Below are 23,654 nucleotides of genomic sequence, written 5' to 3' on the forward strand. Positions count from 1 at the left end.
TCAAACATGTCCTGTTTATTTTCAAGATATTTTTTATTCATTATTATTTATCAACCAAATTGTATTTGTACTCAAATTATTTAGTATGTTAAAACATTCTTATTGTGATTTTTTAGATTGTCTTCAAAGTTTTTTTCTATTAACTTCTACATTTTTCAATGATCTTCCATAACAAAATTAAATAAAGCATTGCATTTTAAATGTTATAACAATGAGAATGTTAATAAACTTTAGCCTTATTCCATAAACAAGTATTAAATACTTCAGAGGTTGAACTGCTCTACACTAGTTTCTTTCTTTCTTATAAGTTTTTATTTTATATGTAACAGTAGTGTTTATTAGTTTCATTCTTACAATTAGTTATAACCAATTTTCTTTATCCACCTCAGACTCTGATTTGCACCAGAAGTTAAACAAGTACAAATGTACATCTAATTTGTGGTGCATAGTTAGTTTTTTTTCTATTATTATTAAAATGGTGTTGCCATTTTAAAAATACTTGGGGGAATCTTACCAAATACAATAAGTATTTTATTTATTTATCAAAATAAACAAACAACTTTTTTACCAGATCCCAAAATCAAACAGATCTGCTCTCACTAAATCTCAAGTTCTTATTCACCTCAACCTATTACATAAAAACTATCAAAAAATCAAGGGAAGATTTAGTGACATAGCACTAAGAAGCCCTCTTTAACTAACCTTAGAGCCCAAAGTGTCTATTAAAACTCCTACAGCATGAGTGGGTAGAAGGCATAAAAGAAATAAAGCAGGTTGTTTTGTTATAAGTGGAAAGTTATTGCCTTGTGTTTTTTAATCTTGAGGATATGCAGAGTGATTCAGACCAAAAGTACAAATGAATAGTATTTAACTTATTTTTCTGCTTTTTTAAAAGTTATTTTATTTTAAAATGTGTCTTGCAAAATGAAAATAAAGTGTCTGACAATTTTTACTAAAACCAATCACTGAATTGGCTCATTGGTTTTATATGTGCATCAATATATTCGTATCATGCATTGATACATATATAAACCCAGTTATGATGATAACATGTACATGCATCTGTTTCTGCTGCTGATTCCTTCACTCCTTTGGAAGATGAAGAATTCCCAAGAGACTGATTTCTGTCCTTAAGTACTCTAATTTGTTTTCTCACATTAGTTTCAGCCACAGTAAATCATCTGTTCTAATCAACTGGTTAGATTCCCTTCAGTTTCTCAGGTGTTTTGTTGTATATGTTTAGCAGGATGTTGCAGAGTTCGTGCTTGTGAAATATTTTTCACTGTTGTCAGTGATTTAGTGAAGTATCAATTTTGTGCTGTTTCCTTTAGTTATGGCCCCCTCTACATCAAAAGGGCGTACCTGTAAATGCTATAATTCACTTATTAATAAGCGTGATCCCAAAAACCTAAGCACATCAGCAAAATCAGGCTTTTTGTGTTCTTCATCAAGTAATGAGAGAAGTTCAGTATATTCCAATACATTGAAGAAATTTAACAAACTGTTGTAACTTATCAATGAGTTTCCTGTGAGGTATGACCTGTCCTTTTACTAGTGTTCCAAAGGCCTATGCTCTCCTATTTATCAGCTCATCACAAAAACTATGTGCTCAGCTGTCTCCTTGTGCTGCCCACATATCCTACAAACAGGGTCTCCATTGAATACAGCTATCCTGTGAAGGTGCTTTCTCAGATGACAGTACCCTGTAACAAGTCCTGCTATCCGTTGCAAAACATCTCTCTCCAACTGAAATGCCTCTAGGGCAACCTCTTTGGAAGGAGAGAGCAAAACAAGCTTGCTCCCCCTAAGCTCCAGCATGGTGACCCATCTACTATACTTGTTCTTTGTCCAGGAGTTGACTATCTGACATGCAAGTTTCCTGGAAATCCTACAGAACGGTTCCCACGAACTTCATGCTATCAAATAGTGACACAAGTTAATATTTTGTACACAATATACAGACTAACAATACCTTTTCTGTGTAATCAGATGATTGTTTCTCACAGTATTAAAGGTTTCATCATCAGAGTTTGGTCAGCACTAAATAGTGTAACAAGGTACCGAGGACATTACTGTGATGTCGTGATGCTTTTAATGTAAAACAAAGTTTTACTTGTAATTACAATACTAAATGAACACCAATATGAATTTAATATTACAATAATTTCATCATGAATACTTTGATGCATGTCATCACTGTTACTATCGACAATACCTCGGTGGATCTTAGTACTTTTTAAGTTACTACTAAAGTCAAATGGTAAAGGCATGTTACATTTTTATCTTACAATAGACTTTAACGTGTTGAGCTTTGTGCATAACTTTAGAATACCTTTCCACCAATCCCACAACACAGGAAACCATTCTTTGTTTGAAGCTTGTTTTCACAATGAAAGGATTGTAAAGGAAATAGGATTTTTTCAGGACATATGCCACTAATCTGCAATCTGATCGATTCACAGAAAATAAACTCAAGAATAATAAAAGTCAACAATAGTTTGTTATTGTGTATTTAAATATAATATGTGACATTTGGTCATTTAACATTAACAATTCATTCAACAACGTTATATGTATATAAATTACATTACTGTAGAAAACAGAATTTCTACTCAGACTCTTTGGAATAACTTAACTACCATATAACACATTAGTGCTCTAGTGTATAATAAAGTATGTTATTATTGATATTGAGTCTTAACCATATCGGTATGATACCAGATAAATTATTTCTGTGCCATCTACTTTTATACATATTTGTGATATTACTGTAAGTTCTATACATAAATACTAAAACTTCTATTGAGTAGCTAATATTCTGACAAGATATGCATTATATATGATGATGATATTACTTTTTACTAATTCACATACAGTAAACAAATAACAGAAAATTAAGACTGGTACTACAATTCACTGAAAAATATAACTGTCTTTATTGGTGGAATGTTTATTATTAAACATTGTAAAATAAAATATGATTGGTGTTTTACACACACAAAAATTGATAAAAGACTTATCATGCTTCGATAAATGTTGTTATTTAATAACATAATTTGAACAAAACGTTTCCTAAAAGTCAGAACATACTCTATTTTTGAATGCTGTTACAGTTTGACTGTATTTCATCCAACAAAATAAATCATTTAATTCAAAAAAGTATACTTTAGTCACTTAATTTGGTGCCATTTTTATTTGAAAAAGAATAGAACTACTACTAAGTACGAGACTAATTAGGATACATTTGTTTCTAAAGGAGAGAGGAGCACAAAGAACTAGGGTATTAAAAACTATAAAAAATATGTCATATAAAATGAAGATAAAACCTATCTTATGGGCACCTTGCTGAAGTTACATAGGTTAACATTTGTTAAGGTTTAAAACATAGTTCATACATTATAAGTAAAGTGAAAACAAATATTGTAGCACCTGTAACATTTCAATTGAATGTTGTATATTAAATAATAACAAATCAACAAAACTATAAAATGTATATCACACAAATTGTTAGAGAAATAACAGTAGTATATTTCAAATCTTATAACAAAGCTTGATACTTTATAGAACCGTAAAAGCACCTTTAAATATTGTATAGAAGCTAGTAACATATTTTAGTTATGAAATCTATGGCAGAGAATATGAAATAGCTTGTGTCAGAAGTGTTCTTTTGGTCCCAACTTTAGTGATGGAAGAATAGATTACAATCTGAAGGGTGCAATTCTTAACACTGCCTTGAACTGGCAATAGTGTATATTATAAATCAGTCATATATGATGTTAAAATGTTTATTAAATTTAAAACTATTTTGAGTGGATGTTATTTACTAAAACCATACTGTGTTGATGTAAAGACTAATTAAATTAACCTTGAAAGTTTTTATTTTATTTATACCATTTTATATTCATCACTACACATAAATTTAAAAAGGCATACCAAATATTGATAATGCAAAATGGAGAATACATTGTAAACTAACACACATGCTATAGAAAGTATAAATTACATTACAATAAATAAGTCAGAATATTTCGTTGAAATATATACCAGTGGTGGCTTGATGATCGAAATTGTATAGCATTAATTTTAATACAATTTAAAGTGGAACCACTAAATATATTATTAAACTATCCAACTTTCTTCTCGAACATTGTGAATAAAATTGAAGGTCACATTTAAAAAAACCTTGTTAACAAACCAAAACATTTACATCAAGTTATGCAGATTAAAAAATGTACAAGTCATAGTTTAAAACTTTTAATAGCTAAAAGGGTTGCAAGTTATTGAAATCACGAATGACTGTTTCCATTTGTTAAGAAGAAATGTGTCCAAGTTGTTTACATAAGATGATAATTCAACTATAAGTGGGAGATTTATCACTCTTTTTCCACTGTTGTGTAATTCAATATACTATTTCTGGTTGAATAATCAAGTTTCTCCTGATTTGTACAAATTCAGGCCACCACCAATTATATGCAGCAATATTTTTTTAATTGGTTATACATAATGATGGTTATGAGAATCTCAATAATATTAATATAATAACTTTTTTTCACGATTTATTATCACTATAAAATAGGTAACATTATTTTACAATGACTAGTTTTACAAGCAGCATTTATTTTACCAAAACTTAGGAATAAAATAGTATTCAACATATGAGTTTCAAACTGATCCATTAACAAAACTGTCAGTCAAGTAACACAGCAATCAGTAACATTAAGTAGTAATTAGTATCATTAAGTAGTTAATACTTATAAATCAATAATAAAAGTTACTTGTAACAAGTAATAAGAACAGTATTCAGTCATAATCACTTTACTACTAAACTTATCACCTTAATACGGATTTTCAACATTACCATCACTCTTTTCTTACAAAAACCGTACAAGAATTGTATTTCTGAATAGAATTGCTTATTAAATAATAGTTCATAAACGATTAGTTATTTTTTTAATATCTATCTATGATCAATCTAAGAATCTATGAGAAACACAGCAGAATCACTGTTGAACAATGAGCTGTGTTTTAGCTACTTAAAATATTCATTAAACATAATATTTTATCTTTGTTTTAAATGTATTAGATATTAATGTTGATCTGCAGGATGTCACACAAATGGATAAAAACATATTTTAATATTCTAATGCTCACTAATTCCTCCACTAATCATTCTGAAACCCCACACAACTCTTAATATAACATAAGGAAATGTTCTGTGAAAAAATTGTAACAAACTGATCCTTACTGAAACAAAAGAGTGGACAAAAGAAATATAGTTGAGTACAGTACTGCTTTGATTAAGGTTTAAAAATAAACTTTTAATGTCACAATATTCTGATTAAATACAGACTAATTTAAAAGGAAAGTAAATATTGATGAAAATTAAATCATACAAACAAAACTGAAACTTATCCAGAGTAACACAAGTAGTAGAATGCCAAACATTCAGTTATATACCGTAAGTTTTGTACACAAAATAGAAATTGTTTTCCTTATATTTCTTTTCTTTCAGCCATCTTGTTTGCCTCATCAAACATCATGGATTTCCAATATTCAGAACTTGCAGGAGTTTAAAGGACATCCATGATACTCCCATTAAAAGTGTTTGTTCAAGTTTGGTAAAGAAATTAGCTAGCAATAGAAAATCTAACACGCATATACTTCTTCATGGGACAACCTGTACATTGATTATTTGAAAGTAATTTGTATTAGAACTGGAAGACCCTGTACTAGATAGAATAACAATAAAGGCATCACATTTCGATGTATAACCAACAATTCTTAAGTACACTTCTATAGAATAATAAACATTGTCAAATAAACTCCTCAGGTATATCTCTATTGCTTTAACATTTATGCATAACAGTAGTGGATCCAGAGAGGTGCTAAGGGAGTTTTCCTTTGTAGAAAATGTTATTCTATCTGTGTTGTGTAGTTTATTCAGAAGTAAGTTTATGAATGATAAAATAATTATTTGGTATATTGTACTGTTCAGAAATATTTGACCTTTCGAGTCTTGGTCATCACATATTAAAACTAAAAAATGGCAATGTTTTTGAGATATCTGGAGTGAGTGTTCATTGGCTAGGTGCTAATCTAATTCATGAGGTCTGCCAAATTTTCACAAAAACGTCTTTCTAGTTTTTGTTTATTACAAGAACCCATATGATTCAAATAAGATAATTTTAAATGTTCGGTACAAGCAGTGTAGGGCTACTTACCTAGCCATCATACATCTAGAGTATAAACTATCATGACTAGTTTATGTCTCGATATATGACTCATCTAATATTGAAACAAACAAAAAACTTAGAATTCTCTTTCTGAGATATAAAACAATATAAGGTAAATGGAGTAAACTGATTCAATAAATTTGTAATCATTCCAATCAAATTAAAAAATTAGTCAGTGTATAATAAATTACTAAAATATTAAGAGGTCCTGTGCGCTTTTATTGAGCAATCCTCCAGAACTTACCAAATAATGTGTCAATGCAAGGGCACATAACAAAATTTTAAAAAATGCATGATTAGAAATAATTCATTGTATGCATGTTAGTTTTAACTGTGGCTAGTTCACTTAATGTGCTGTGGAAAAAACTTAGTGTTGACTACTAAAATTAGTATGGTAATGGCCCACTAATAGTTAAGTCCCACACTGTGCACCCATTTCAATTAATTATTTAAACTTACATTCTTTTTGCTTTATACCTATAATTTCTATAATATAAGTATAATTTTTTTGTACCTGCCTTTCCTTGAGGCAATTTGAGAAAAATAATTCAACCTTTCAGAAAATATAAATATTAAGTACAAGTAAAAGGATTATTTTGTATACAATTATGCAATAGGGAGAACTTGAAAATTGATTAACAATATTAATGTTTCAGTCTCTATTTTATTAGAACTAATAATAAAATTATTATATAAATTTAATACAAAATTTGTAATTACAAGTTTATTATAAAAAAGCCTTAATTAACTGTTAAGTGAATACTGTAATCCTTCCCAGAAAATTAACAACTCTTCTCTTCTGGTGGACATTCTCTCCCCTAAGAAACCTTCTTCACAAAACACTGTTCTCTTTTCCTACTTACTGGATCCACCACTGATTAAGGTGACAGTTATAATAATACATTAAAGTTTATTTCATTTTAAAGGAAATATTAGTATGTTATAACAATTAGTTGCTTTATGTTGTCACAGTTTATATTACAAGTGATTTAAATGTAACAATAAAATATAAGATGGTGTGGGCTTTTTCATTCTCCTAGAATAATGTACAAAATTCTAAAATTTGGTAAAATCTGCCAAATTGCAACAGTTAAATGTTATGTAATATTTATGATAACAATAATTTAGAGTTTAAAATAGTAATCTGAATTATTTAAATACAAATTTTGTTTGAAGGTGAATTAGAATGTATGCTATGTGTGTTACAATTTAAGTTTTCCTAAACTTTACAAAATTATAACAATATAAGTTGTTGCGCAAATCCCTATATAGATTTTAAAATACAATAAAAATCAGATTATTGAGGTCTAAATTAAGTTTTATTGGAACTTACATTTGACCAAATATAACATGAATTCCAAGTTTAAAATTAAATTAATTTGTAAAGCACAATTAATTATTAGGAGTTATAATATATTTTCTTTGATTACTTAGGCTTATAAAGTCTATTAACTCATCAGCATGCTGTAACAGGTGTTAACCACCAGAAGTAGTGGTATCACAATCATGCCATGACGATACAGTCTACGGACTGTGAGGCCAGACTATAATACAATCTGGAGTGCTGTCCCCCCCTCCTCCACCAGTCACTACATCACACTATCCATCCAGCCAGGTATATACTCCTCATATATTTATTACAGGCTGATTGATTATAAACGAATGAATAATCTTTTAGTAGTTGTCTGCAACAAACTCGTTAAAGTTTTTACAAAATATTTATGTCAATTTAATTAGTTCTGATCAGCACTCTAGCCTGTATTATAATCTGGCCTTGGTCTAGTCATGAAACTTTGATAACGTAGTTGTACTGGTGTCTGCTAGATACCAGCACTGTACAGGCTGTTAATTCTTCTTAATCTTAACTATCTTGTATATAATGTTTCTGTTGGTATTACTGTATTAAAATATTAATTTTTCTTTCATTGCAGCCAGGTGTTGTTTACTTTTTAACAATCACAAGAAGGACACTCACAACTGTAGTCAGAGTAGTGTAAAATAGCATGTTTCCATAGCAATAGGTAAATATTTTTCATCTAAATAGTTGTAAATAATGAAAGTATCACTGTTTGTCGAAAATACTTTTGAAGGTAATCATTTACATAATTTTTGTTTGTATAATGAATTGAAAACAATAGGTAAAGTTTCATAACTAATTATATATCTTATAGAACTATTGCGATTTGTTTGTAAAACCAGTCAAAACTACAAAAAAAGATTTCCATGGCGCTTAAACATTACTAAATATTATGGGTTACAAGAACAAAGATAAGGGTATTATTTGTAAAATAAAAAATACTAATTAATTAATTTAAAAAGCTCTTTTTTACCTTAGCAATATCGTTCCAATTTTACCCTGCAGTCTTAATGTGTAAAATAGCTTCTCATTTATTTTAAAATGTATAAACTGCTATAATCTAAATAAAATTTATCTTAACAGTAGTTTGACTTACTAATTATAAATACCCTGTAATATTTAAATTCAATTATTGTTTAATTTTTAAAAATTAAGAAAACAGAATATACTAAGATACATGAGTAACATTGCGACGACTAAGGTGTGATGTTTCCATTCAAGAGAAAACCAAATTCTAAAAAATCATGTTTGTACTGTTTTGAATAGTAAGAGGCACTTTGCAGGGACTGATGAAAGAATTATTAGCCTAACAACAGCATGTCAAAAGTGTCTTATTGTACTGATTAGAGATAAACATTTTAATCAATATTAGACATCAATACTTTGTATTACTATGTTACAATAGTCTTTTCAAATCACAAACTACACTTCGAAATAAACAACTGATGGTCGCATGTTTAACAATTTGTAAAATAATGAACCACTCCGTTGGTTGAGCTATAATTAACATATGCTAAAAACCAATAGAATTGTTACAATGCAAACTTAATACTATAATAATTATGCTACAATGTAAAAAACTGCTTCCTTGTTAAAAATTAATATTTATGATCACAGAATACTTAATTTTTATAACAAGATCATGAAATCAGGTAAAACATTGTTTTAAACTTAAAAAAAAAACAATCATGTTTTAAGTAGTCTTGAAAAGATGAAATTATTGAGAGTAGCCTAATCTCTGGGCCTGCAACTTGTAATCCAGTTGTACCAACTGTAGAAGAAATCCATCATTAGGTCTGATATCACGATGTTGTCGAACCTGTTTTATTGCCTCTGCAGCCGTCATGCCCTCCTTGATCATCAGATATGCCAATACACAAGTGCTAGACCTTGACATACCCATTAAACAGTGAACCAGCACTTTACCTGTAAAACAGCACATCTTTGCTTACAACCAGATATTATTTTAAGCTTTGCTAGTGGCTTATAAAAGCACCAGAATATTTGGTTTATTTACTTTTAAGCACTACATTTCATAATTTTATGGCAGGTGATTTTTCATCAAACTTAAAATACTAGACTACATTACAACAACAACATATCTGAAATTTCATAGGAATCATAGAGTATGATAAGAGCATGGCCATTATTACAAATCAAGATTATAAATACAAACCACCACAACACTGAAAATAATAACATCAGTATAAAGCTTATTTTGGAAAAATTGGAATATGTTCTTGTTTTTTAGAACAAACATTGAATAAGAAGAAAATCAATTCTTCATAAGGTAGATCATGTTGGTAATTACACACTACATAGTACTTTGTGGATTCAAACTATTCAACCTATTATAATATTCAGGTAGAAGACTGCTACAATATTTTAAAACAACAGGTGATTACACAGGAGTTATAAAAAAGAACTCCGTTAGGCCTTTCTTCATATGAAAAATATAATTAGTTACAAAATCATCAGAGTTGTTATAATTAAGTCAAAGAGACCAAATTACCTGGCCACTGTCGTAATCTGGCATTACGCCAAATAGCCCACGAACTGTTAGCTTTGTTCTTCTATTGTCGCTTAACTGTAATTTTGATTAGAGAAAATTTTAATTTGTACTCCATTAATTTTATATTTTGCAGACTTGTAACAGAATGTCACTAGTTGAATAAATAATCTTTACAAATTTTGATTATTTTTACCACATATAACAAAGTTCATAAAATAGATTTATTTTATAATTTTATGAAAACAATGCTTGAACTTGAGGTTGCTGGAATATGGTGGCCTTATATAGTAAATATTAATAAAGTTTAATACCAATGAATTCTAAGTGGGCTGTATAAGTCTTATTATATCTTATTTTTCTTTCTAAAATTTACATGCCATACATCATAAAACTTACACATTTTATTCCAAACTTTTTCAATGTATTAATAAAATTGCATTGAGATTGATTTAAATTGAATGCTACTTTATGATGCTCTTAATTTAAAGTGTTCTCTAACATTTTGTATAGTTGGTAGAATTTTGTTTTTCAAACTACTGATAACAAGTGTAATAATAATAATTTTTAGTCAAATAGTTATATTTTAAAATGTAAAATACTGTGAAACTTAACCATACATTTCACAGTCATTTATTTATTAGTTATTCTTTATTCGCATATACAGATGCACTGAAAAGTTAACATTAAATTACTAAGAATTAGTAAGTCTGTACTGCCCTTTATATGACTAGAACCCTTCTCCCCATTATAATAAGTAACAATGAATCATGAGGTCAGTGGAGCAGGCTTTATTTATATTCTTTACTGGTTTCCAAAAGTATATTGTATTTATTTATGTTATTAAATATATTGTTTTAATATTAAACGGATTTATACAATATTTATTTTAATAACTCAACTGAAATTAGTTAGGGCAAATATTTAAATGTGTACAATGCATTGTTTAATGTGATCTAAGCACTAAACAAACTTTAAATGCCTTGAATTCAAATTGGAATTATCGTAACGTTGTTTTGGATACAACCTAACGTTCAGCTACATCCCAGGGAGTGACATGCACCATCAGCAAATTCAATGTTCTGTGTACAGAAATGAAGCTTCAGGCAAAATCTCAAGTCTACAGGTCTGTTCGTTTTCGAGATATTGTGCAGCAGGCAGACAAAAATAAAATTTTTCCAGTTCCTCAAGGAAATGACTTTGCTAACGCTCAGCCAGTGAAAAAAATTGAAACACAATTCTCACTGATAAAATTCTTTAGAAAAACTGAAAAAAATGTTACATACCACCACCCTTTATCGCCTTTTCCATAAAATCGGCAACCTCAGCGAAGTACTGCCCAATGTTCGACACCGGCAGGTCCATGATACTGAACCCAAGGTACTGGATGGTGGTATTTCTGTAGAAGTCTTGATCCGTGTCAACCTGCCCCAGCAACTTGCCCTCTGCTGTGTTCACTACATGACTAATGCCGAGTTTCATCAGATATTGCTTGTTTTTGGCTGATGAACTGCAACATATTAAAGTTGTTTTTGAGAAAGACAATTAACCAATTGGATTTTATATTTTTTTTAGAATAAAACAACATTACACTGTTTTATTCATTTCTGTGTATTTACATGATAGTACTGAAGAATATAGACTGTTGTAGTGTAGCCAAGAAACAAAGATGTGTTATTTTGTTAACAATGCTTCATAGTATTACTCTGCATACCTTCAAATCACTAGAAACTACGTGGGATCATTTATTTAAGCCAAAACATTTTAATCTAATGTATGTCTTCTTAATTTTTTCATGATGGATTTCAAAACATTGTTCATTAAAAACTGCCATTTTTAAGCTAGAGTATTTTTTCATTTTTAGCTTTAAGTTAGATTTTATTATAAGCGTGTCTTATATATTTTTGAATGTAAATATATGTGGGTTTTCGTATAAACACAAAATTTTACTATTTTTATAAAAAAATGTTTAGCATTAAAAATCTTTTGGGGATATTTTGTATATTTTTAACAATAAACAACAAATTTGTTTATTGTTTTATAAGGCTTTAATTTAAAATTAGTTTTGTTTACTTTTCTTTTTCTTCATTTGTAATGCCAAACAAATTCTAAATCGGAACACAAAGTTAAACCCAACTACATATAAATGCTACTTGCAATACACTGAGAAAGAAACTATATAAGATTAATAAATAGTATATACTTTACTTCAATAATAAACATTTTACATAAGTTATTAGTTAATTTAAGTTATTGTAAGGCAGATAAAACATTCACTTACTATTTATTTTTAGAAGTTACAACACAAAATCATAAAATAAGTTATTACAAGAATCAACAAACTTCAACAACCATGATTAACATATAGCATTTATTAGGTTTTGTTTTCTCTGACCGAAGCCCATTAGGAAGTCCTGAGAATACCAATAGCTGGTTTTGCCATGTCATCTCTTATTAGTTACCAGTTAGTATGTGAGAATATTCAGTGCAGTTACTGTGTGAAAGGGGATCCTATTTAAACATTTTGACCAGCCCCCAAAATACCCCTTCTTTGGGGGGGGGAGTCAAAGATTTTCACACATAAAAAACTCCACAGTTGGTCATTACCCAAAGTAAATCACTCCATCCCTATTCATAAGAAGTTTATATAGAGGAGGGAATTTTTGAGACACCCTGTATAATAAAAATGAGTCACTAAATGGCTTCTAATGCTAATCTCTAGAATGAAAGAACGAAATTGGCTAATTTCTTTTGTAAAGTATTTGTCCAAGAAAGGTTTTAATAAAGAGAAAACATTGGAAAAGTTTCTTGGAATATTTTTAAATTTGGTTAACTAATAATAATATTTATGAAATCTACTCCAAATTTGACTGAAAGTAAACAGATGTTGACACTTTCAGCTGAAGTTTGCCAAAGTAGCTGAGACATTTGTTTTTGTTTAAATGTTAGAAAATCTTAAGTATTCAGTGTTTCATTATAGTGTAATGCAGATAATAAAGACAAAGTTACTGTCTAACTTATTACAGATTATGCAAGTGACCAATTTAATCCATGTATTGAATTAAAAATGTATTTAAACACTGATGTAAAACCCACCTGAACAATGTTTACACACGCAGTAAAATATTCTAAATAAGTTCGCTTCCTTGAATTGTGATACAGTATTTTTACAGTGGCTTAAGGAAAAAAAGAGGAATGGATACTAAACATGCTTTAATAAGCCATTCTTTCCTTGACTACAGTCCGAAAAAAACAATAAGACTTCTATAATGCAAAATCTTATTTTGGAATGTTGTTTGAACACACTTCCTCATACTGGAAGTATATTACAATCGTGTGTACTTGTATATTACAAGTATATTTTCTTGATCAGGACAACAAGGCAAATTCAGCTATTTCACTGGCATTATATTACACTGGAAGTAGATTACAAATGCTGGAATTAAATGTTTTTGTTTTGATCAAAGTAGGTTTTCAATACCTAAATGTGTAAATATTTTACTGATATCTGCAGCAAGGCAAATACAACTGTTCCATTGGAAATATAATTAATAATATAATTCATTCAAACCAGAAACGTGCCTAAAGGCACAAAACCTCATATAAAGTAAAAAAAAAAGTAAAGAACGTCTTATTTTACCAGGCGAAGTTAGGGCTAAGAAGCCCTCTCTAACACTTAACCTGCGGACCAACGGCTTAAAGGTGACTTCCGAACCACCACCAATGGCCGGGCAGGCGGGCCGCTTGCAAGGACAGGATCGCTCAGCGGTCACCTGTCCAAGCAGCAGCCACGCTCGGCGTTGCTTGATCTGGTTATCTTGCGATAACCGCCGTACCCACTACACTGCGCCATTGGCAACAGATCATAGTATAGTAGCCAATCACATTTTTTCTTTACCACTTGATCATCTTAACCATGAACACTGAAATAATAAGAGCCTTATGTATTGCCATAAATGTCCATTTGAAAAATATCATAGGGTTCCATGATATTACATAAGTGCTTTCACTAAGAAGGTCACAGACTTGCGAGGGAAGCTGTGGATAAGTTCTAGTTGTAGAATAAAGCTAGAAACTAAACTTTTGTTTTCTACTTATTAAATTATTGGTTTATTTGTAATAATAACTTACAGTAAACCAAAAAAAGTAACTAATAAGAAAAATAAAAGAATTTATAAAATATGTCGTACCCAATCAAACTATTAATAAATAGTGTTGTTATATTGTATACAATCTTATTATTGAACATAGCATTATAAATATATGCATTAAAAAATAAAATATTTTGCTTATTTTCACATTTATCTTCTTCAGTATGCTATTCAAAAAATTAGCCATTTTAAAAATGTGTAGCACAGAGATTAGGCCATAATAGGTCTAAACAATAAGATCCATATTTGCCACAAAGTAATTTTTAGTATTAAAATTGTTGCCTACACATGGATAGAAATAATTCTGTTTGAGAATTAACACAGCATCAGAAGTAAACTACAGACTGACTTCATTTATGAATCCACACTAATGTATTTAAAGCCAATATACTGATACTAGGTAGAGCTACAAGGCAAATAAAATGAAATATTTATTTTACTATCAGAAACAAAACTAATAACTTGAAATACTGCACCAAAATATTGTTCTGTTTGTTGTCTTTCCCTTATATTGTTTATGTATTTCTAACTTTAACAGAAATAAATTGTATTAAATTTACTTTACTGTTTAATATATTACATATAATTTATATCATATATAGATCTATATATATAAATGCGAATGTTTGTTTGTATGTTCCGTTATAACTCTGGAACCAATGCACGAAACATCGTGAAATTTTGTACAGTGATTCTACACGTTCCTGGAAGTAACATAGGCATACTTTTAGAGATTTTAATAGTTTATTTCATTAATTTTTTAATTATAAATTGTTGTTGATGTTGGTGTGTTTTATATTGGATCCGACAGACTGCGCTACGACACGTAATACAAAGCGAACTGATACTTAACAGCTGATAATACTTTCAGCTGAAGTTCATCAAAGAGCCAGAAACATTTGTTTACATTTAAAATTTAAAACATTTTTATTGTAAAGTGCTTGATCAGTAGTGTTTTTAAATTCAGATTGCATCAATGATCAATAAACTATTTAATTCAAAGAAAATACTATTAAACGCTATTATGAAAACAACCTCATTATACAAATCCGTGAATGTTTGCACATAAGGTAATCGAATTTGGTTACATCGAAGGTAAATGAAAAGAGCCGAAAGAAGACACTTTATGATCGAAACTTGGTTTCTTTGATACATTTTCTTGAAGGCACACTCCTAAAATAATACTGGAAATATCTTAGACAGAAAATTAATTTTAACAGACCAAATGTGATTCTTTATAACCTAATTAGTTTACCGAGATTCATCCGTATACAGTAACTGTTCTGAATAACTTATCAACACCTAGCAAAAACCACGAAAGATAGAGGCAGGAGTATGATACATACCTTCATAATGCGCCCAAGAGGCTCACGAAGGAACGACTGTCAATTATCTCAGCAATGTTTAGAATGTGATAGAAAAAGAATAAGTGAATATAGTGTACTGTTTTCAACGGGAAATTGCGTGCGAAGCCGCGGGAAACTGCTAGTTTAATATATAATTTAATACAGATTTAAAATATTTAGGTCTAAAAGTATTTATTTACAATGACGTTACACAAATAAACATATATGCCTACTTATTTTAAATAAACATGTTTCCTTGACACTTTTTTAGTTTTTACTCCATATAAGTGGTCATTTTTTTGCCATTGAAAACCAAACAACAAACTTTTCATGCCTGACTCAAGACCCACAGACAAATAAATAGACTATACAGAATTTACATAAAAACACTTACGCATCACCAATGTAAATGTTGGGATAAACCTCATCACAGTCCAGTCCAATTTGATAACGTTCATGGAAAACATTCTTGTCATACCCTGGCAGTGGGTTATAAATGGTGCGGGTGTTATTAAGAACATGAGCCAGCTCCCGTGCAGCTAGTTCCTCTTCTCTCCTTGTCATTCTCATCATGATATCTGCAGGATATAACCATTCTGTTAGTTAATAAATCATAGTAAACAATTACTACTCTAATTGTAATTCATTCACAAAATAATCTGCACAGATAGAAAACAGAATACAAACTATATTGGTTATTATATACTTAGTGGAGATAGGGCTCTAAAACACAATAAATTATCAATAATAATGTAATAAATTACCACATTTAAATTAAGGATATCCAATCGAAACAAAAAATGATGAATAACTAGTAATTTTGTAAATATTTTTTGTGGTTTTTTACATGTTGCGTGATTTTACTCATTATAAAATTGAAAAGTGTTTAAAATTTTAATAAATTTTTGCTCTAGCTATAGGGTGCAATGGATAAAATACCAGTGACCAGTGCACAAGTACACACTGGTTCTTGAACATAAAAAGTGCTTAAAGACAACATCTTTAAATGTAAGTTAATTAACTGAAATACCCAGAAATTATTAAATCAAATTTGTTAATTCAAATTATACAAAAAGTAATATAATGTACAGTCTTATTTTGTTTATTAGTGATAAGATTTAAGCATTTAAACTCTAAAACAGTTAAATCCTGTTACTAGACACTGAGTGTACCAATTCTAATATGACAACCTCCATATCTAAAGTTCTCTTGGGTATTCTGACACCACTTGCAGGACAAACTGACTCTTTAATTATAAAAAGTTCCAAAGACAAAGTCAGACACTTTGAAATTGGCTGAAACCAACAGGCTAGCTTTGACATTGAAAGTCCATTCGCTAATGTACCAGTTCCAGACACATCCAAAATCATTGAATTTCAGTTAAAAGAAGATAAAAAATTAAAGAGAGAACCAAATTTTCGATCCACACATTCTGGGAACTGTTACGATATGCACTTAATGTAACTATTTTGACCTAGAGTAAAATTTACCATCAATATTAAGAAATAGTAAAGGGGTCTCCTCTATCATCCATTTTCACAAATATCTCTTTGGAAGAATTTGAGAAAAAGCAACTCAGTTCAGACCAAGGATCTGGTGGAGATATGTGGATGACACTCCCTTCGTCAACTTACTCATGGAAACACTAACTAAATGATTTTTTGTCCCACACGCATAGTATTTCTCCCCCCCCCCCCCCCCAATCATAGGTAGAAGAAGTCCAATATAAATTTCCCTTTCTCTGTCACTATCTATCAAAGAAGACATCGCATACTCTTTGTTTGATAGAGCAAAGAGCTTGTGCTTAGACAAAGATAAGTTAAAAGAAGAAATCATCAACATTTAACTAGATCTTGTAAAAAATAGATACCCTCAGTCTATCAAAAACATGTGAAAAATAAATAATACATAACAATCTCAAAACAAAAATACTCGCATAAATATCAATCACTCATGTGCCAGGATTAGAACAGTAGGCAGGAAAAACAATATTAGAACTTTTACAACACAAAATACTCTTAGACTTATAAAAACCAAATCTAAAAATGGCACACAGGACTCAACAAACTTTGTTTACAGTTAGCATTTTCCTGAAATAGGAAATATATAGGCAAGACAGAAAGACAACTAAATGAGAGATTTAAAGAACATAAAGAAAATACAAAAGCTAGTGGAAAAGTATAAAACTGTTCAATACTGCTTGCCTGAAAATCATCACATTAAATGGGATGAAGCCAACATAATACAACTTAATTAAGGAGAATTTTTTCAAACGTAAACTTACAGAAGCTTTATATACATAAAATGAACAGATCTTACTGCTCAGCCAACCTTGTAAACTACACAATTAATCATGAATGTGTCATAAAAGTAATTAGTAAGTAATTTTGTTTTGTTTTAACAGCCGTTAAATATTTACAAAGCACTATATTTTGTTACTTTGGATATTTAATTTCAGATTTCCAGACTCAAAGTATGGCACAACCACATATAAGTGAGCTTATATGTGAACTTTCGTAACAGTGAACGACCTCAGGTTACACGATTATAAATCAACAAAAATCAATCTATTTTGTTTAGAGACATTAATTTTATGTTGCTCATCATAACAAAGATTCTTATACCTTATTACTCGTATATATATTCTTTTTCATTACAGTTTAAATAAGACAAACAGGTGTCAACCGGAGAGCTGACATAGGAGGCACGATATTGATAATATCTTTCACATAACAAATTTATAATCTCTCCGATCTCACTTGTCTGATCACGAATGCCTTTTATTTAGCAGTATCTCAGTAGCAAGTAAGCTAAAATTAAAAAAATAAAAGTAAACATCGTTACTAATATAACCAAATAAAAGTTTCTGAAAATATTGTAACTGGAATAATGGAATAGTTTTTTCAATAAAACAGATATTGAAAACCCATTTCAATAGGGTGTCCCTTTTAATTAAAAAACAATATAATTTTACAATAAGCAACATTTGTTAAATCATAAAATTATAAACAACATACAACAAACGTAGGAGATATCCTACTGACACCTTATATCAAGAAACAAGAAATCGCTATTCTGTCAATCCATTAAAGTTTCATAAAAACAATCCTCACCCATATTTATAACAACTTTTCAGCAGCTTCACATTCTCATAACACTCAATATGTACGGAATATTGGAGTTGTTCCAATGCAAATTAGTAAACCCATATCGTTTACTAACTCTTGCTACACATCCCATCTTCTATTTAAAAATCTTTGTCAATATTTTCCTGATCACCACATTTTCAATTCACCATCTGTATTTACGTGTAAGAAACGCTCAAATGAATGGTTGTCTCTTATCAGTAATGACAAGGCTGAATCAATTATTACGGCTGAATAATAAATGTGTTTATTTTTCTCATTCAAGTACAAGTAACATTACACAACAATATACAGCTTGAGAAAAATATACCAATCCAAATAGAAACAAATCCTGCACTTGGGTGGGAGTCATTATCAGCTTCTTAATTAAAAGAAAGAGAAAAAAGCAGCAAACCCAAGTTCTACAATAACAATATAAAAATACAAGAAAATTTAATTGTAAACAAACTGATATTACTCTAAATCATTAAAGTTACACTTGTTAATTAGAGAAATTCAACCCACCTCCAATATAAAAACATACATTTATAATGTAAGAACGAAATATTTTTACGAAACAACTAAATTAAGATTTCCAAAATCTTCAACATACAGGGGACTACTTCTAACATTGCCCCCCCCCCTTATCTAACCTGTCACTACACTACCAACAATTATGAATGGTTTAAGTAGCTCTTAGTATAATTGATTTATTTCACTTTACTGCATTTACTTTAATCCTCTGCAAACAATCACTATATATAACGGATAATACTCCATCATTCCTTTTTTCTTGATTCTGGAAATATGCCAAATTATAGATTTTATTACTTTTAATTGTTTGCTTAAATTGACATTAGTACAATAATTAATGTGCTGTGCACGCCATGTAGGTTCACATGATTTTATATTTAATAATAACAACAACAAATTACAATCTGTCCACGATTTCATGAAAGCAACTCAAACCTATATACAGGCTTTCTACAGGCCCATGTAGACTTATTGCCTAGGTCACTAATATTTTTTATTAATTAATACTTAATAATGAAGAATCTTGGAGCATTGGAAAAAATGTTTAATTTACTATCACTGGTAAATTAATAAAATTTATATTGGAAATGTTTTTATTCATTTACCACTGACAGTAAATTAAATACTTAATAAGTTTAACTTTTTAAAATAATTTAACTGCAAATATTAACAAATGCACAACTAGTTATATAAATTGTTCTCTTAATTGCATGTTATTAACTAAACTTACAGGATTTTGATTGTTACATTTAGTTTATTTTTTAAGTAGTTTGGATTTTAGTTTGTACACTGTTTACCTGTACCATATTTGGAAAGAAATTATGATTCAATTCAATTAAATTTAAACTTTTTCATTGTGTGTTCAGTTTTAGCACAAATTTAGCACCACAACCATTGAATAAGTGAAAAGATTTTATCAGAGTTATGAATATTCAAGGATTTTACCTGGTATGAAAGATGTTAGAATAGGAAATAAAACACACCAAAGAAAGTCTGATTTTGCATAATCTAGTGAGCTGTACACAAATTTTAAACAAGAAAAACAAGATTTGAAAAACAGCTTTTCAAAGCTTTGTTATTTATGACTTAAAGGTGTATTTTGGCTAGTGCCAGTGGTAATTGTAGGGCAAATACATTTGCTTGATGAATCAGAATGTTATTTTAATGATTAATGAAGTATGTATTGCAGAATATGACAACAAAACACTTATGGTATATTATATATTGTTTGTAGAAGTTACAAGAGAGAAATTTTGTTAAGACCACGATGACAAATGGCCATTATTTCATAAGTAATACAGTTACTATATGAAGGATTCATAGAGCATGTATTGCTGAGAGACACACTTACTGTATATCATATATTGTTTGTTGAAATAACAAGATAGAATGTATGTTAAGGCACTGTAACAAATGTCCATCATCACATAACTTACAAAGTTTCTATATGAATGATTCTCAAGGCAATTAGAAAATTTTAAAATTCAATACAACTAATAATAAATAAGCAAACACTCTTTTCCAATATAAATTTGAATTTGGTGCGAGACCTTTTAAAATCAAAATCAAATTCCTTTTTCCTAACGCTGGTAGGAAAAAACTACCTTTTTTCCTTTGTTAGATCATTCTAGTCAAATTGTACATACATATTAAATTTCATAGCACACTAACATGCATGTCTGGAGTTAAATTAAGCTAAATTATAACCGACTAATAAATTAACAAATCCATGTATTGAATTAAAAATGTATTTAAACACTGATGTAAAACCCACCTGAACAATGTTTACACACGGAGTAAAATATTCTAAATAAGTTCGCTTCCTTGAATTGTGATACAGTATTTTTACATACCAAATAATTTAATGTTCCCTGAGCATAAAAAAGAAACAATCAGAAAAGCTCCTTGCCAAAAGTTCAGGCATCGGTAGTACATTCGGCAACACCCCACACTTCTGGCAGAAAAAAAGGAAAACATTCTTTGAGATTGTGCCTAAATTCAAGATCAGATCACATTAGTGCTACCGTATAACGGTGCAGATACCCAACAATAATCAAAACTAATAGTAGACTATTTTTTCCCTTATTAAAAAAATCTATGCATCTTTATAATTAAAATGTACTAACTTGTTTAACTCGTTTCTGACAAAAAATAAGAACTAGGTAGTAGACCTAGGTACTAATAATTTGATAATTTACGAACTCCTTAGTATCAAAGTATTATCAGTAAAAATGTCAATACAATTGGTTAATATAAAAGAAAAAAATACATGTTTTTTTTCTGATGAATAAAAACAACATGACATTGGAAAAACATTAATGTGCTGCAACAACTAGGCCTAATAAATGGTTTGAGATACAGCAAAAACATTTATAGCTTGTAGTTGCTTATAGACAAAAAGTGAACAAACATGAAATTTCATCAAAATGTGAGAGCATTACAGTTACAGTATAGTTGAATTGGCATGGAATTTGAATTTAAAAAATATTTTCTTCACCAAAAATTGGAAGATCTGATAACGAATAAAGTTATTAAAGCAATAAGAATTGTAATTTACAAGAAAATCATCAAGATAGCCATGTCGCAATATTTAGTTGACTTCATTACTTTACAGACATTTTTACAAATTGGTAATTTGTTTCCATCGAGTTTTTCTAAAGAATATTTGAAACCAGTTTCTTCAGCAATATTGTAGAGGTGGTTTTAGATTACTTTTGGTGGTATCCAAAAACCTCAATAAATGGGATACCTTACTATTTAGAAGTTGAGCTATACAAATATATTTTCAGAGATCTCATGCTAAGAATTAAATGACCCATGTTATTAGTTTGTAGGCTTAACCAAAACAGGCACAATCACACATTAAAAACGAACTAAAAATATACACTCTAATTCAAAATCTGAATGAATGGATCATTTGACGAGATTAGTGTAATTAGGCCCTACTGCAAAATAAAATTATAACCAAATCTATAATCTTAAATACAAAAATTAAGTAAAGTTTTAAGTTATTATTAAAAAGCAATTACATAAATAAGAGTTTTTCTAATCATGAACAATTATATTGTATAAAGAAAACTTACTTTGTAATGTCCAATTCACTGTAAAAGTACGCTATTTGAACTAAAGCAGTATTATTTCGTGAAATTTTGTAAAATGTCCGTGTTGTCTTCTAATTCTTCCTCACTGACAGAAGACACACGAGTGTTAGATTTCACTGTTCACTGTTTAATTTGAATGAAACTAACAACTCGATTGACGTCGAAAGGACTGACAATCATAAAACTAACATTCCCAGGCTTGCAGGTGTTAGTGTCAGTGTCGTCTGTCGAAACTTACGCTTACAGGCTTGCTTCAAATTTTACACACACATCTATTTCATATCATTCTGACCACAATAACAAACAAAAACTCGAGCCGAATGATACAAATTTATATATTTGTGTAGTAATATTTTTAATATGCACTATCGGAATTTAGAACTAAAATGAAAGTCAGTAGAAATTATACAACATATAGAGTATATAATACGTTACAATCACAAATCCATGAAAACTCAGTTTAACACATTTTTATGCGTAGTTGAACTCGATCTAATTTTTGATGTGACAACGTCTTAAATTAGGTTGCGGCTCGGAGTCACTCATGAAAAAGTGTAACGCCCGGTAACGTTACGATGCCCGTCCAGTGGGTCCGCCGCACGGGATAAAGCAGATAACTATGTTTATTCGTGAAAATGTGGAGTGCTTAGATTCGTCATTTACAACAACTACAACAATAAAGGTAAATAATTGTACACTGATATTTCATTATCGTAAACTATGATTGATTGATTAATTGTTAGATTGACACAAAAGTTGAGAAACTGAGTTTATAGGTTATGTCATACTATTGACAAATGTTGATAGTGTTAAGTAAATTATTAGTTTAAATCACTCTGCAATCAATCGTAATTCAGTCGATTGAGAAGAAACAGCGCGTATTGCTAGTCAAACATTTAAAATAACAAATTATAACCTCTAACCTGTCATAACAGTGCGACCAAACAAACGAACTAAACCGACCAATCACCACGCGCGGAGTTAGAATTTAACTGTGTTTAGCAAGAATTTCAAATTCCAATTTTAGTAAATGTTTTATTCAACTTTACCATTTACAATAACAAATTTTAATTAATTTCAAATTATGTACAATGTTTTAGTAAACAAAATATATTTCTATAGTTAAAATTTGTGCAATTCTTATTTTCATTCAATTCCTTGTTCCTATTGTGCAATTTAATAATATTCATATCAATAAATATTCTACCGAGAAAAAGACGTTGTCACGTAAAATCTTCGCCCGTAAAACCGGCTTTACAGGCAACCATATTTTTTTTTAAGTTGAGTTTTATACAGGC

General features: G+C 29.6%; 1 protein-coding gene across 1 annotated transcript; it reads right to left on the reverse strand.

Annotated features, from left to right (window-relative positions):
* Positions 1–2,494: 2,494 nt before the first annotated feature.
* Positions 2,495–22,596, reverse strand: LOC124354903 (dual specificity protein phosphatase 3). Its single transcript, XM_046805700.1, has 4 exons — positions 22,339–22,596; positions 15,991–16,174; positions 11,386–11,609; positions 2,495–9,516 (listed from the first exon to the last, which is right to left on the reverse strand). The coding sequence occupies exons 2-4, from the start codon at positions 16,167–16,169 to the stop codon at positions 9,308–9,310; spliced, it is 612 nt and encodes a 203-aa protein (XP_046661656.1). The 5' UTR covers positions 16,170–16,174; positions 22,339–22,596; the 3' UTR covers positions 2,495–9,307.
* Positions 22,597–23,654: the final 1,058 nt, after the last annotated feature.

Source organism: Homalodisca vitripennis, chromosome 2 (genome assembly GCF_021130785.1).
Source record: "Homalodisca vitripennis isolate AUS2020 chromosome 2, UT_GWSS_2.1, whole genome shotgun sequence".
Taxonomy (NCBI): Eukaryota; Metazoa; Arthropoda; class Insecta; order Hemiptera; family Cicadellidae; genus Homalodisca; species Homalodisca vitripennis.